The sequence below is a fragment of the Mus caroli genome, chromosome X (assembly GCF_900094665.2).
Source record: "Mus caroli chromosome X, CAROLI_EIJ_v1.1, whole genome shotgun sequence".
Classification (NCBI taxonomy): domain Eukaryota; kingdom Metazoa; phylum Chordata; class Mammalia; order Rodentia; family Muridae; genus Mus; species Mus caroli.
Genome location: NC_034589.1, coordinates 4213547 through 4230743, shown reverse-complemented (window position 1 = coordinate 4230743; position 17197 = coordinate 4213547). Strand labels below are relative to the sequence as shown.

The window sequence follows — 17197 nt, the reverse complement described above, 5'->3', positions numbered from 1 at the left end:
TAAATGGAAAAAATTACCTCCAAATAAATGCCCTATTGGAAGGAATAGACTACATTTGTGATTATATATTCATTAACATGAATATACAATCACAAAATGGTAGAGCTAAAAGGTTCTAATATCTTAAGCCAAGACATGGTCATGAGGCTTCCATCTTCATGAATTTTGACTCTGTATTATCATTTATTTAATTAGCACTGTCAATGTCCAGATACCAGCCTTGCTTCTGATGATGAAACAAAGAAAAGAGGCAGAAAGTCACTTCTTCCATGTAACTTGCAATTGCTATTGTAAAGAAGTGGCTGCTATCATACATAAGAAACAGTACAGCATAGTGACTCTGAGAGCCTTGCCACCATCAATGGTCAAAAAATGCTAACCATTATGTTGTTTATGGACACAGTTATGTGTAAAGTATAAAGGCATTCCTGGGTGGTTATGAATACAAATATCATGGTAATGATGTCTTTGTAGGGTGGGAGTAAAAGAAAAGGCATAGTATGTTTCAACTCTATTATTTCATTTTAAAGCAATAAATAAACCTAAATTAATTGCTTCAATGCTTTAGAAATGGACAAAACTGCTCTAATGGTGGGGCTCACTACTAAAAAGCTTTCCAGGTTTGCATGAGGCCCAGGGTTCCATCCCTAGCACCACAAAAGAAAAAAAATGATAAAGCAGTATAATATATACATAAAATTTGTTTTTATTTTTTAAGTATAAAAAGTAGTTAATTTCTGGAGGGATGGCAAGTACATGCTACAGCATGTATGTGGGAGTCATAGGACAACTTCCAGGCACCATCCTTGCATCCCTCCATCCCTCCATCCTTCCATCCTTCCATCCCTCCATCCCTCCATCCTTCCATCCTTCCATCCCTCCATCCCCCCATCCTTCCATCCTTGCATCCTGTGTTTTCCCAGAACTAGTGACAAGTGCCTTTATGCACTGAGCTCTGCCAACAGCCCATTTTATTTGTCTTGAAATGTCTGTAGGCTTAATACATTTAAAGTTAAATTCTTGTGAAGATCAAAGAAGGAGAGAGGCTGAGTCATTTGGAGATCACGGAACTAGTAGGTGGCTGAGCTAGGATGTGAAGGCAGGTTCACCTCACTTAGACCTTGTAATCTTCATCACCTGTTCTTCAGTCACTGAAATCATATCTTGATGTTGCCTTGGTCAAACATTGCACAGGGGTCAGCAGAGACCCTATGATGAATAGAACAGCTCATGCCCCCTCAGTAAGTTCATGATTTAGTAATGATAAAGTGCCAGAGGGAAACATGAAGCCATCTCGTGTCTACATAAGGTTTTCCTCAAAAACAGCAACTTTCTGTCTGACACTGTTTATTCTTCTCTGTGAGGATCTTGTCTGCACCTCTGAACAGTATTTCTTTGTGTTTGACCTCTCATTTAAATGTTCACAGCTCATTCAAATGAGAAGAAAGGTGTACCTATATCCAGTTTGCCTTTTCTCTTCAAGATCATCTAGAGACAGGGAAACCCTGATTGTTAAGATTCTGGGTGGCAAGAATATATAGTTTTATCTGTGTCAACCCAAATAAATAATGTAAATCTTAAAAGTTATTCAAGTGTCTGATTTGGGCACACATGGCCAAATTAGACCCTTAATACTATAAAGTCTACATGTTCTTTATTCTATTTTTAATTAATTTATAAAATGGCAGAGAATGCCCCTCTTTCTATTATTAAACAGTAATATACCATCTTGAGCATTTAAACTAAATTCCTCTGCTTTTCATTTCCAAGTTACAGAGTCTGGTGTCTGTAGGATCACTATATTAGTTCCTTTCCAGGGTGCTGGGATGAAATACCTGACAAAGCAACTAAAGGAAGGAGTGAATAGGCTATGTGGGGCTCAGAGATTCAACGATGCTGTCTATCACTGTGGGGGAGTCGGAGTAGCCAGAGGTTGAGAAAACTGGTCACATCGCATCCATAATCAGGAAGCAGAGAGAAAGGGGAGTCCCAGTGTTAGATTACTTTCTCCTTGTCCTTCACTTTAGGACCCCAGATCATGCATTCTTCCTACCTCCACCGACCAATTGTATGCAGCGACCCAAAGACATATTTAGAGGCTTGTCATTTATGTGATTCTAGATCCTAACAAGCTGACAATGCTAACCACACAGTCACATAAGTAATGTTGATCCTACATGCAATTTTATTCCTTTTTCATTCATTGTTAAATTGAGCAACAGAAAGCAAAGTGATTGAAAAAAAACAAGATGAAAGAGGGGCTAGAAGGGGTTTGGAAACAGGATTGGGAAGAAAAGGTCATACAGTCTTTTTAGAGCAATGTTCTGTTTTCTAGACCTGTAGTATTCACACATACACATACTTTTAAAGATAGAAGTTATGAATAATAAAAACTAAACATCATTTACACAAATGGCTCCACTTGATGGTAGTTAGGAATTATTTGGTAACTTTTCTGTTTTGTAAAGCAAAGAAATACACCAACCTGGAGTGTAAGGTAATCAGCCAGGATCTGGATAGGATGATACAAGTCTGACAATCCATTGACAATTGGGATGGATGCTTCTTTAGCCAGGGTGTCCAGATCTGATTGTTTATACACTCGAGCTAGCACTGCATCTGTCATGCTAGATAAGACACTATGGCAAACCAAGAAGAGACATTCTTAACAATTGTTCTCAATAACTCTTCTTTAATACAAGCTCCTTAAAGACATGAATGAGTGCCAATAAATGAAAATGTGTGTATTGCAATATACCTAGGAATGTGACAGATTTGAAAAGCTAACATTAAATATATAGTCATTATAGAGGACAGATGTTGTTCCACCCCCATCTTATTAAGTGACCATGTTACATTTTTGTGGAGCTAAGAAATCAGTTGTGAACCCAACAGACATGATAATAAAGTATGACTGATAAATGCCACTTTTTCAGTTTACCTAGGTTTAAAGGGACAAAACCAAACAGCAAGACATCCAAAGAGCATTCATGACTTGGTATATGGATAATTTTCTTTTATATTAGCCCACAGGGAACTTTGTTTCACTGTTTTCATACTATATAAAGCATTTCATGTAGCAGCTATGGAAGCACACACAGAACCCTACAAGGGAGAACCTTCTGTACACAAAACCATTCACTGACAGGCTCTGGATGTACTGTCTGTATCTGTAGTTTCAAGATCAAGGTCACCTTCTCCTCAGGCTATTCCCATCCAGTGACTTGGCTCAGCGGAGGACAATGGAGCGGGAGCATTAAGTCTTTCCTCTGGAGCACCCCACAACCCAGTCTTCTTTTCCAAATGACAGTGCCACTTAGTTCTCTCCAACCCATATCTTCTTCCTTACTTTCTGATGTACATGGGCTTGTCCTGCATGCTCACATGAAGACTCTATCCCAATCCTTGCTTCATGTTTTCTATCTCATTTGTCTTCCGTGGGTGTTTCCCCTAATAGATGTCTTGCATCTTGGAGTCTGCTTTATAGTGGGCCTGTACTGACAGCTCAAAATTAACTCTGGTACATATAAAATTCAAGCATGCCACAAAGACTCATAACTTACAGGATCAAGGATTGAAAACAATATTCACATATTAACATTTCCTAGACATTCTGATTCTTTCAAATGTTTGTAGACTGCTCATCGCTATGATTCTTAGATTTCTATATTTTATTTTGAATCAGCAAAGTTCCCCCAAACATCTAGATATCTACATAATATCTCTAACTCTCTGACTAGCAACTTAAGGGTGCATAAAATAAACAAGTAGGTATAATATATTGTTACTCTTTTCTAATAAAGGGGAAATACTTTAACACAAAAATTTAACATTTGTAAATTGAGCTACTTTATTATTTTAGTTCTTTTTTGTTTTGTAACTGATTGGAGCTTTTCCATGATAGGGCATCAGTAGAAGAATCCAGATAAACTATTACTATAAACTATTTTAAGTACATTGTGTATTATAGCATGAGACAGGTGAATAAAAAAATACTTTATAGTTTAAGTGATATCACTCCCCAAGGCTCAGAGAACACTGCAAAAGAAAAGGTTGGAAAGATCGCAAGGAGTAAGAAAGTTGGAGACTACCTCACGAAAGTGTCTTCTGGATGTGACAGGACCACTTCACTCATGAACTCACAGTGGCCTGTATAAGACCTAACCATTATCAAGGCAGTCACCATTCTAGCAAGGAGTAGGAAGGGCGTTATCAGCCCTTACTGCTAACTGAGGAGCTATGGACAGGTGATGGCTTCAGAGGGATAAAGGGTTAGTTTTTGTTAGTAGTGTGGTTCCTGGTAGCAAAACCAGGATACTGGATAGCCTTATACTGAGGGGTATATGGGTAGTAGAAAATGGATTCCATGGGTTATTTAAAACCAAAAGGAAGTCAAAAGCTGGGTGTTTTAGTGGAGAGGGAGGGTAGATTGGGGAGGATTGCAAGGACTAATGGAGAGAATATGATCAAAACATTGTATTAAATTCTTCAGGAATTAATAAAATATTTTTAGAAAATACATGGTGTCAGTTATCTTTTGGTGGTGTCTCAAGCATCACCAAAGACAAGGGGTTTCAAACCTTGCTCCACAGGAAAATCATTCAGAATGTTTTTGAAATCTTTGATATTCACTCCATATTGTTTATTTTATACAAGAAAAATCAGACTCTCTAGGGAATGGTACTTAAGGATTGGTGTTTTTATTTGCTTGTTTTGCTTTGTTTTTTAATTTCCAAGGAGACGCCAATTTTCCGCTAACTCTGAAAACCCAAAAATAGCACATTGCTTTTCAGATCAATATTGGCAGCACCTGGGACCTAAGCAGCTGCTCTGTATCTCAAACTCCACCCAGTTTTACTGCCACACTCTATTGTGACTGGATCTCCAAGTGGCAAACTTGCACACTAAAATTGGAGGTTCTTACTAAAGAAGGAACCAAAGCTGTTTTATTTAAAAAATACCATTGACTCTTTTCCTAGAATCTTAGCTTCTGAGGTCTAATCCTATAATGGATGGCAAGGAATACTTTCTGGGTCACTTAAAAGGAAAAAAAAATCCCAAATCCTCTGAGCCATAGAATGATACACCTATCAATATTCCCCAGTAAAGCCTCCTGCATTAGAACAATCAGCTCCCTATCTGTCTGATGACCTGGGGACAATGGTACTTTGTTGAGTCTTCTGTTACTACACAGAAACCTGGTTCCCAAATATACAGGATGACTTATGAATTCCCAAGTGTTTCAGATACCCTCCCAAAATGTAAGAACCACTCTTCTGCGGGAAGTGGGTGTGGCCGCAGGCCCCATGAAACCCACTTGTTTATTGCCTTGCCCAAGCATGCACAGTGAGGCTGCATGCGTGGGCTGCCTGCCAGGCTGGACTGTTCCTCGTGATCAGGACCTGTCAGCCTATCTGTGAATGACCTCAGCTCATGCCTGGAACGTATGTGAATTCTGATTGGATGAGGTGGGGTGGAGCTAGAAGGAGGTAAGTCGGGATGAGTAGTGAAGAGAGTAGTTTTAGCCCTTGCTGTGAGTAGAAGTAGTAGAAGAGAAGCTGCTGTAATAGGAGTTGTTTTAGCCCTTGCCCTAGGTAGAAGCCAGTAGTAGAATAGGAGTAGTTTTAGCCCTTGCCGTGAGTAGAAGTAGAGTAAGAGAAGCTGTTGTAATAGGAGTAGTTTAGCCCTTGCCCTAAGAAGAAGCTGCTGGGGAAGAGAGCTGTAAAAGAAAAAGCCCGAAGTAAAGTTGCTGCATGAACCCGACTTGGTGTCCGAGTCATTCTTGTTGCCGTGGGCCAGGGACTACGGAGACCGGAGACCAGGACACTTCCAAGGCACCAATAACAGTGCTTAAATAATTTCATATCTACTTGGGCTTTCTGAGAATCATAATAAGCATCTTCTTCCTAGAAAGATGGAAGTTTCTAACTCTATTGTAGAAAAGTTATTCAATGGAACTGGGCAACTTAGTAAGGCCTAGATGATAAACAACTAATAAGTCCATATTTAGGGAGAATTAATTTTGCAATGTCTACAAAAACATAAGAGGTGCAGAAGTATACTTCACTTTATATGGCAGTCATACTTTAAACTTCTTACAGTGTACACAGATACCTCCAAACCCAGTGGCTTCGCCTTGGTCCCACCTCTTATATTTTCATCACCTCCCAATATCCCAGAAACTTATGATTTATCAAAGAATATGCTAATCCATTGATGATGCCAGAGCACATATGATCCAATCCCTTCCCCAAAACCCCACCTCTGAACATTTCTGCTGAACTAAGCATTAATCACACATGAACCTGCGGGGAACATGTTCAGTCCAAACTGGAAGAAGACCCAGGCACAGGGAGAAAGCATATCTGATTTGGAGTCTTATGTACTTGAAGGTGAGAAGAAGATAGCCCTGGACATGGTCCTGGATTTGGAGCAGACAAGTACTGTGTAATGTACATTGAGAGGGGACAAATGTATCATGAGAGGATTATACTCTAGCAAATTCTGTACACTGTACTATCACAAAGATCCTGGAAGTGAAATCTTGTACTTACACTATGAATCATTGTTCAGAAAGCAAACTCAATGTGTGCAGAATTCCAGCTCCTCAGCCATTCTGGAGAGGTATGAATGAACTCATGAAATGTCTGTTAACATGTGCTCTACAACTTTGCTGTCACAATAAAGGAATGGCAAGATAAAAATGCCAGCAGATGGGACTGAAGGTGTAAGTCAATAGAGTACTTATCTAACATGCACTGGGCTTTAGTTCTACCACCAGCACCAAAAGGAAAAAGTCAGGCATGGGAGTGCACAGTTGTATTTACAGTACTCTGATGGTTGAGGTAGGAGGATCACCAGCTCAAGGCCAGCCTCGGTTTCATAGTAAGACACCCCCTCACCCACACATCACACACCAAGTAGAAATAAATCTACATTCTATCTCCTTATGCAGGATACAAAGGAAACTATAATTTGGGATAACTTCTTGTATGATTATGCAGATCCCATAGTCAGAATAGAAGTTTGTAATGACAAAAATGTTATACTATCCTTCAAGAATGAACACTTCTCACTATCAATCTGTTACTATTCAAATCCCTGAATCCTTGCATTCCAATAAAGTTTATCTTGTGATGAGAGAGAGAGAGAGAGAGAGAGAGAGAGAGAGAGAGAGAGAGAGAGAGAGAATATGGGATAACAACTTGGTGAGTTATACTGGGTAGATTAAGATTTTAGACACACATCAAGTATTTTCCTTTCATCTCAGTCAATTACCAAGAGAGAAAATACAGAAGATGTTGTTTTTAACCCCCTAGATTCCTGCAAGCACCCTTAGAACAAAGAATTTGGTCCATCACAATATTCTATTAAATATATATATGGAAAAGGAACTATTATAGGATATTCAATTCAGCGTCCTTGGCAGGATAAAATCAGAATAAATCTGTAACATCACATTGTTGCCAGGAAGCAACAGAGGCCGTTAAGTGGCAAGGGCACTGCTAATGAGGAGGAAGTCATCTTAAAGAAGCTTTCATTTGCAAGCTATAATTATTTATAGCAGTAAAATTTATTTTTCATGAAACAGGGCCTTTTACTTGTCAGAGGCCTTGATGAATTAATATAAAGAGAATATGCAAATAAAGAAGAGAATTATGAAAAAATGAGCGTTACCTCTACATTTAAATTTATTTAAACAAGTGGGAACACATACATACATAGGTATGTACATATATATGCATTTTCAAATAGATATCTTATGGGTATTTTTGTTAACTTTATTTTCTGAATGTTTATATATATATATATATATACATATATATATAATTTTCAATCTGCTTAATACATAATGAAGTAAGCTAATTTATCAGCCATCTGGTTCTTGAAACAATAGAAACTGTTCCATAAATAGACTCCTATGTAGGTCTTCTACATAGGAGAAGTAGCAGAGATTCCAGCATTTAACTAGCACCAGTTGTCATGTGATTTCCAATGCGATTGAACTGTTCTTCTAAAATAAGGACTTAGTTAACTGTCAATCTAAAGTTCCACATTCACTTTCTTGTTTCTCTGAAAGGGAAATCTTTTCATGATTTAACCAATTCTAACACAATGCCAACAAATAAGGTCCATACTGTAACACATTGAGAGAGGACAAATGTCTTTTATGTCAAAGCTGTAGTAATGGGTCATGTGCAGTCAAAAATTAAAGACAACAAATGGAACCAAAATAAAACCTCATCTTCAAAATTTCTTAAAATCCAAGAATGAATATGAAAGATAACAATAAGGATCCTGTAGTAAACAGAAGAGTGGTTCACAAAGATGCCCATATTCTAATCCTCAAAATCTTTATAAAATGAAGTGTGTGTTTATAATCAAAGCAAGGGCTTGAATAGAGGATGATTCCCCTGGGTTGAATTCCATATAATCTGTATACCTTTCTAAGAGAAAATAACAGATGAGAAATGGGAGATGATGCAGTGGTGAGAGGTTTGGGGTGAGCTATAGAGTATGGACAACCTCTGGGAGCTGGAAAAGTCAAGGACTCAAATCTTCCCCAGAACCTCCAGAAGGAGGCACCTCTTCTAAATTTCATACCCCCAACACAGGAAGTTCACTCTTTAATTGCATAAGTCATGACATTTGGGATAGTATGTTAAAGAAACAACAAGAACCAAATATAGCTCCACGACAAAACTGAAAACTATTTTGATAAGATACACAGCCAGGTAGACAACAGCTGGAATTCCTCTCACCTTGGTCTTAGCTACCAGTTCTCACTAACCAGAATCAAGTGCTTAACAATCCATTTAAATTGCATCCCTGTCTTCCTAAGATGTTTTTTTTTTTCTTTCCATCCTGGTCAAATAACAAAAACCTTGAAAGGATGTAAAGGCATCTACATCCCAGCGATGTTTTAATTCTGGGACTGTGAAAGGATTTTTAAAAAGGAGGTATAAAGATAAATAAAAATAATACCAATGAAAGCAGTAAGAACATTATAGCCTGTTTTATCATCAAAATATCAATTGACTCTGCAGTCAATATTTTGTGATTAAGTATTGAAAGCATTTGATTAAGTTAGCAATCAATATGCTAACTTAGAGTTGCTCAACTAAGAGTTGAGCTTTGTTCACATCTTACACATTTGACTGAATATGCAATATGGGTCTTTTTGCTTTTTGTAGTGTACCCAGGACCTCATTCATGCTACAAGTACACTACCACTGAGCTATACAGTCAGCCCTTACATGCAAATTGGTAAAGAAATGCAAACTCTCAATGCACAGCAGAGTCACTAGGGGGGCTTGCAAAGCATCATCAGCTAGATGCTTCATTCAGAAGGTCTGGTTTGACAGTGAAGAGTTCTCATTTCTAACAAGCACCCAAGGGGTGCTTATGTTTTTGCTTTGGTAACCACGTTTTGAGAATAAGTGATTTAGAAGAATGCATTCTGAATTATATTTAAAGGAATGGTAAATATTTGATAAATTAATATGGTTAATAGATGCCTATAAGCAAATGACAGTGTAAAGAATACTGCTGCTGTATTCACAAATAGTTCCTTGGACATTCACGCACCATAAAAAAGGAAGCACGTCAAACTTTATCAAAAGCACCACCCTGCCCTCCTTTAGTCATAAAAGCTGCAAGGGAGGTGGCAACCAGTGATATAGCTATGATTTGGGCCAACTGGGAGAAGCAGTTCCCAGGATGCTTTTTGCATTAGAAACACTTGGGGGGAGGGTGACAAAGATATTAAAGATGCTTTATGTGATTAGTGCATATTATTTTCTGTAGCATTGGTTCCTTCATGCTTAAAATTTTTAGACAAAGAGAATTCATTCTTTTTATGCTTTTAGGCTAGTAAAGATCATTTTAAAATATAAACAAGCCCTCTCATTGGAAACAATTACAAGCTTGCAGCTAGAGCTGGAGGCTTCCTGCAGCTCATCATTTAAACCCCCAGCTTTAAACATCTTAAGAGCTTGATTATACTCGTTACAAAGGAAAGGCTGACAAGTTAAAAATACTTCCTGGCTCTGGAAAGATTTGTCATTTTGGTCTCTTTTCATTTCTATTGAATAGAAATGGAATTCTGCTTGGTTTTCAGTAGATTCCTGCAAGTTCTCCGATGCTCTTCGGCCTCCACCAACAATTATAGCAAAACAGCCTTGGTACAATCTGTATTTCCTGTATTTAAAATGTCCTGCAAACAACAGTGTGCCACAGGTATTTAATAGCTAATGTTGGAATTTTTCAAAAAATATAGACAGATTGAAACATGGGCAATCTTCCCCATATAAATTGATCAATACTGTCTAACTGAGTATGATCCAGGACAGAAAATATCTCAGCCCTCCAGCATATCTAACCAGATTAAAATAACCATGGCCTGATTGCACTGTATTAATAATAAAACTTGATAAACAAACAAAAAGTATAACTTTAAGAAATCGAATTGCAATCTTATTTAATGGGTTGGTGTTGAAGAATTAGGGGTGAATTCAACTGCTACATTCATTTCGTTATGAAATTACCTCTAATGACCTGCTTATTTTGGCCTAGATGTTAGATTCTGAGTTTGAGGATCCCAGAGAAAACCCTTTATGGTATAATGGTATTTAGAATGCCCTCCTCCTAAGGTCCCTTAGTAATTATAGAGTTGGAGTCTGTGAAAGCTGTCTAGTGAACCAAAGAAGTGGCTAGAGCTGAGTCATAAGAGTGACCTGAGATTGAATTAAACTATGACTCGTTTCAATCAACATCATAAGAACTCCTTTTGTACCCATGTCTGTTACAACATGAACTTATTTCCTTTAATGAAACCCATGAAATAGTATTGTCTCTATTTTACAACTCAGGAAACTGCGAATCAGAAATAATTAACCCAACCCACAAGTGCTGCTATGTGGGAAAGCTTTAAATTGAACTCAAACTGCCCCTGCTTCAAAGTCCTTGCTCTTTACCATATACTGTGGTTCCTTTAAGAGAACATAGCATGATTCAGGCTTAAAGAAACTAATTTTGGTGACCATTTAACCAAGGCTATACAGCTGTTCCGGACACATCATAGCAGTCATAGCAATTTTGTTAGTATCTAGTTAGGCTCATATTTCTTGTTAGGTACAACTTTGAAAATGTTTTACAAAAGGGCTAAAATATTTTACCTTTCTGATGTTAGTATCACTAACATGACTACTTTTACATTAACATTTCATCTTTTTGCAGCATTCCTTTCAATAAGATGATTGATTCCTCTCTTAGTTGTTTCCCGTGCTCAAATCCCTCCCCAAAGTTCACTGTTTGAAATATCAGCATGGCACGGATAAGAAATTCTTCCATGATGCACAAGGATAAGTGTGTACATGGCCAGAGCAGCTTGACTGATGTTCCATCAATGCAGCTGGCAATTCAGAAACTCAGAATGAGACCTTGCTTGGAAGTAGATTCTTTGCTCAGTGTGAGAGGATGTGCCCAGGCCTGCAGTGACTTGAGATACCAGGGTGGATTGGTACCCAGGGGTGAGCTGCCCTCTTCTCAGAAGAGAAGAGGAGGGGAGCATGTGGGAAGAGGCTGTGAGGGGGGACAGGGAGGAGGAAGGCTGCAATCAGGATTTAAAGTGAATAAATGAATTGTTTAATGGGAAAAAATCAAAACAAGAAGAAAGTAGCATCTTTGGAGACTGTTAGTTAAGATGAAGTGATACTAAAGTAGGAGAACTCCTAAAACCAAGGGCTGCTGCTCCTGTTGAGGGGAGGAGATACATAGACACACAGAGAGACAAAAAGCTGAGGTGAAAATGGAAGTTAACTTTGTTGATGCAGCTACAAGTCAAGAAATACGGAGAACTGCTGGGAGACACCCGAAAGGGAACCAGGATGCTGGTGACAAATGGATCTGGGTTTTGTATCCTCTAGAATTCTGACAGAGTAAAAAATGTCCTGGTCTGAGTGTATGTCAATTCCTTATGGTATCTCCAGAAAATGAATACGGTGGTTTCTGCTGGCTTTCTTAATGTCTCACCAGCAGCCCACTCTAACAATCACCACCATAAGTAAATTACACCTGGAGTGAAACTAATTAGAGTTGAACAATGTTACACTATTTGGGTTTTATATGGAGCCTCTCGTACATTTGGCTCCTGAAGCCATATTACTAAGTACTGTATTAAAGTGAAAATGACTGTGAAGCCATTATGCACCTTTCAGCACATTAGCCATGAGCAGCTGTCATTATGGAAGAAACACGAAGCCTAGAACTGGAGAGATAATGCCCACCACTGTTGCTTAGTTCCATCTGATTTTAAAATTCCAAAGAATCGCTTGGTGATTTGAGTTCGAGGTGGGTGTCACTCCTGGTGTGACACCTAAAAGTACAATTTTAGAGCAAGGGAAAAAATAGACTATCCAACTCTTAACCCCAGTAGGGCACTGGAGAATCTGAAAATACCTTCAAATCTGAAGCACATTTCAGAGGATGTGCAAGGACATGTTTTGTATTTTCTGATACTTTAGGGCTTGGGAGAGAGTTGCTAAGAAAGATTTTAAAGAAATGGAAGCATGCAGCAGCGCTGATCTTATTCTCTGGGGTCCCAGAATTTCAATGGTCCATGCTCCCTTAAGGAAACGACTAAAAATTTAAGGCTGCCCTTGCACGTATAGGATATATTCCAGTTCTCTGACCAGTTTTTTAAATTGGGTTTCACTGTTACTGAGAACCCACCCCTTTTTCAGTGAACAATAAAGTGAGAGAGAGAGACTGTATATCCTCCAGAGCCTTAGGCTGCGTTGAACAAAAAAATAAAATATGGAGCATTTGTTTAGAAGGATTACAAAGCTCTCAATGAAGTCATTGTGTACAACCAAACTTCCTCTTACTGCTTCCTGAGCAGCAAGGTTGTAAGCTTAGTTATGCAGGGAAGAGCTAATGTCTTCAAACAGCTGTCCTTCGGTGGCCTGCTCACAGGGGTGGCCTTGGGCTGCTATGTGAAAATGTAGAGTCTAGGAGAATTTTCCTGAACTGGTAAGAATACAAATGCTCCTCCTTCCTACTAGGAGGCTGGAATGTAGATTTGTGCTAGGCAGAGTGCTGAAGTAGCCAGTCCCCAATAAAAACCCTGGGATCTATTTTTCTGGAGGAGTAATTAAGAATGCTTCTGTTACAGCCTCCAATAAAAACCTTGCAAACTGTTTTGCTGAGTGATTTAAGTACACCCTGTGTGATTTCTACTAGTGGAAACTTAAAGAAGCTTAGGTCTAGTTTGGTCCACATTTCGTCCCATATGTCTTTTCCCTTTTGTAATCCCCCCCCTCCCCAGCCTCCCACGCAGTGTTGGGGATGAAATTCAAGGCCTTGTGCATACTAGGCAAATGCAGGGTCACTGATTTGTACGCTCAGCCCTCCTTTTGTAATCTTCACTGGAAGATTTTAGCTGCCAGGCATCTTGGCCATGGAGCCTACTAAAGAATCATTGAAGCTGTATGTGATATTGAGAATCGTCAGCATACCGGCTTCCCCCAAATTCCATTGGACAGCTTCGTCCAATTGTCTTCATTGACCCACCTTCAGACTAGACGGTATTCAACTCAGGCTTAGTTAAAGGGGATTTATCCTCAATATCTTGTGTAATAATACAATATTAAATATCTTGTATAATATAAACAGGTTTATATTATTACAAATCAAGAAGAAAAGAAGTAGGATATTTTTCATTAATTGTAAAAATCTTCCTTGGGGTACTTTTCTATTATGGGCTAATCTTTAAGATCTTGCTTGACCCTAAATATGATTTTTTAAATGTGGAAAACATATGTAACGGGAGAGCTGAATGAGAAAATCATTCAGAAGAACAAAAAGATAATCTGCAAAAAAGAGGAAAAAGTGTTCAGAAGGCATGTATCCAAGTATGGGGGTCAAAATGCTAACTATTTAAGGAAATCTTACAACTCAGTAACAAAACAAATCCCAATTTTCAAAATGGATACCTGTGTGAACATTTCTGCAAAGAAGTTACACGCTGGTTGACATGTCTTACAAAGCATGTCCAGCAGTGATCCTAAGGGAAATGCAAATCAAAACCACCCCGAGCGATCATGTCACACCTGTTAGAGTGTATGGCAACAAAAAGACAAAAGATAAGTGGAGCTGAAGGTGGGAACTACAGAAAAGTCTTGTGCCCTGGGTGGGAATGTAAATAGGTATAGGAATAAGGTGAGTTCTCAGAATATTAAAAAAAGATGCTTATCATAGGCTGTGCAACTGACAATTCTGGCTACTTATTCAAAAGAATTGAAATTAGGAATGAAAAGACATTTGTATTTTCCCGTTCCTGGCAACAGTAGCCATAAGAATTGAGATGGGGAAGCCACCAGTGGGTGGACAATGAAAATGTAGATGCACGCAATGAAGTGTCAGTCAGCCTTCAGCATGAGGAAATCCTCCCATTTGCAGAAGCATACCTACCTATGCCTGGAAGACATTATGGCCAATGAACGAGGCCAGCCACAGAAGGCCACATGGTGCAATCCCCACTCAGGTACATATTTGAAAGAGGCAACCTCACAGCAGTAATGAGTAGAATGGTGCTTTCTAGGGCGCTGAGGAAGTAATGACATGGAAGAAAATCAGAGTTGCTGTTCAATAGGCCTAGACAGCCTGATGTTATACCAAACGGATGAATATGTTTCAGGGACATGCCATATGATGTACCTTGTGATGTTTAGATAGTTAATGTTCAGTTTTTCCATTCCCTTATTGATCTTAGTTTTGTTTTGATTTTCTGAGGCAGTCTTTCTGGGTAGCCCAGACAGACTGTACAAAGGATTCACCTGCTTTAGCATCCAAGTGCAGAGATTATAGGCACACAGTATACACAGGGCTTCATTTCATTTTCCTCCCTTTAGAAAGTAAGATCGAGAACACACATATTTATATGTACGTCTATATTTATATATGTACTTTTTAGATTTAAAACATATTTCTCTGCTAATTTTAGGACATTTCGGGCTTTCCTTCCGGTTTTAAATAACAAATATGCTGCTGCCCTAGGCCTTTCTCCAGAAGTTCATTCTCTGTGATGCTCTTCCTATAGTTCTTTATATCTGGCTCTCTCTTTTAATTGAGCTCTTGGCTTGACTCACGTGTAGACCTGACCATCTCATGCAAGGCAGCATCTCCATCAATGGCAGGTCACCCTGCCTTGTCTCCATCCTAGCATATCTTTCAATCTACTCTTATGTACTTATTTAACAAAGTAATAGCATATATAAGTCCACCCCATGGAAGATCTTGTTTGACATAATCAGCATTTCATTCTCAATGCTAAAACTATGACTGATTTTTTTTAAAAAACCTGGCATGCAATAAACGTTCTTGAATAATTAAATCATTTAAAAGAATACGTGATATTCTGGAAACTGCATGTAAGAGTTACGAAGAGAAGGGCCAGTTTTGCCTTTATCCCCCATCATTCAGTGGCTACATATATTGAATCCCCACTTCAGTTTCATCTTCCACCAACACACAGGCACTTTTTATTGTCCCAGGTCCCCAAAGCAGCCAGACAGGTAGATTGGAAATGCAGTTGCCATCAATCAGTGTCAGCTGTGCACTGTTCTCTCGACTAGAAAAGGCGAGTACTGTCATTCAAACACCACACAATGCCATTGCATCTTCCAAAGTTAACGTCTACAAAAGGCAAAGCATCCAATTGCTAAGGGCTGCTCAGTGCACACTGCAGGGGAGATGCCATTAAGATGCACTTCCCTCCTCCTCCAGCTCAATCTCTTCTCTGCAAGGTGGTGGGTTTCTTTTGTCTTTTTCAATTTGGGTTTATTGAATTTCTGAATCTCACAATACCTTGTTTGTCAGATAGTTTGGCAGATTAAGCAGTCATAGGCTACACAGAAGAAAGTCACATGTCTACAATAACTGCTACTCTTTACCGGCAGCCCCATCTCCCGGCCCAGCTTCTTCTTATATTTGAACACATGTATTCTCTTTTTACCCTAATTGCATCTGCCCTTGAGGTATGGCCTTCCACAATTCTCTCACAGGGAGCCTGTGGAGTTCCTGTTTTAAACCACTGAGTGAATACATACTTCTCCAACTCTCAATGTCACCTAAGGTGCTTATCTCCATTGGCATATAAATATTTGTACTTTGAGCTTCCACTTTTAATGCAATATGCCCAATAGCTAACGTATTCCTTTCCCCCAAGAGCAGAAAAACACACACACACACACACAAACCATCTGGAATAATTTAACCACCATTATGTGTCACCTTTTACCATCAGCAGTTGTCATGACACTATGTGAATCTCTTATTCTCCGTCTCTTTATTTATCAAGGTTTCATTAGTCTATATCACTGCACAACAGCCTAGATTTCCCATACCTCTTCATGGCCCCCGCTCTCTCTCCTGTGTATGTGATGTGTACACATTTTCAGTGTGTGTGTGTGTGTGTGTGTGTGTCTGTGTTTAAGTCAAACATTGCCACTGGCATGGGTATCTTAACTTGCTTGCTCTTCACCTCATTTCTTTGATATAGGTCCTCTCACTAAAACTGAAGCTTATTGATTCAGCTAGGCTGGCTGGCTGGCTAATCAGTGACAGGGATCCACCTCTCTTCATTCCACACCAGCACTGGGATTACAGTTTCCTGCCACTGAGTCTTGCTTATCTGTAGATCCTGGGGATCAAAACGTGGGTCCTTATACTTGCACATCCGGCACTTTGCTGAACAGGCCGTCTCCCCAGACATTGTCTCTCAAAATTACCCCAGTTACTCTTCAAACATCATTGGAACTCTCTAAACCATCATAAATTTAACTGGAGAACTGCAACTTCTAAGGATCGGGTGAGAATTTTACATTTTAACAAACTTAACAACTCCCACATCAGGTTTGAAAACTCCTGGCATTAACCTCCTTACCTTCCATTTCTACTGGGATCCAGATTACCCTGTAAGCGAAGGGGCTCTAGCAAGCCAAAACGTAGCAAACACGGCTCTGGCAGGCCTTGTACTTCTCCCCCATTCCCTCTGCCATATGCTCCACTATGTTCATAGCAGCCTTATTTATAATAACCAGAAGCTGGAAAGAACCCAGATGCCCCTCAACAGAGGAATGGATACAAAAAATGTGGTACATTTACACAATGGAGTACTACTCAGCTATTAAAAAGA

The 17197-nt window shown here is 39.1% G+C and overlaps 1 protein-coding gene across 1 annotated transcript in view; it reads right to left on the bottom strand.

The window, feature by feature from the left end:
• Positions 1-17197, bottom strand: part of Otc (ornithine carbamoyltransferase) — a 64160-nt gene that overhangs the window by 17401 nt on the left and 29562 nt on the right. Inside the window, exon 5 of the mRNA XM_021153928.2 lies at positions 2486-2639. Coding sequence (XP_021009587.1) covers positions 2486-2639 — 154 coding nt within the window. The remainder of the gene's footprint in view (positions 1-2485; positions 2640-17197) is intronic.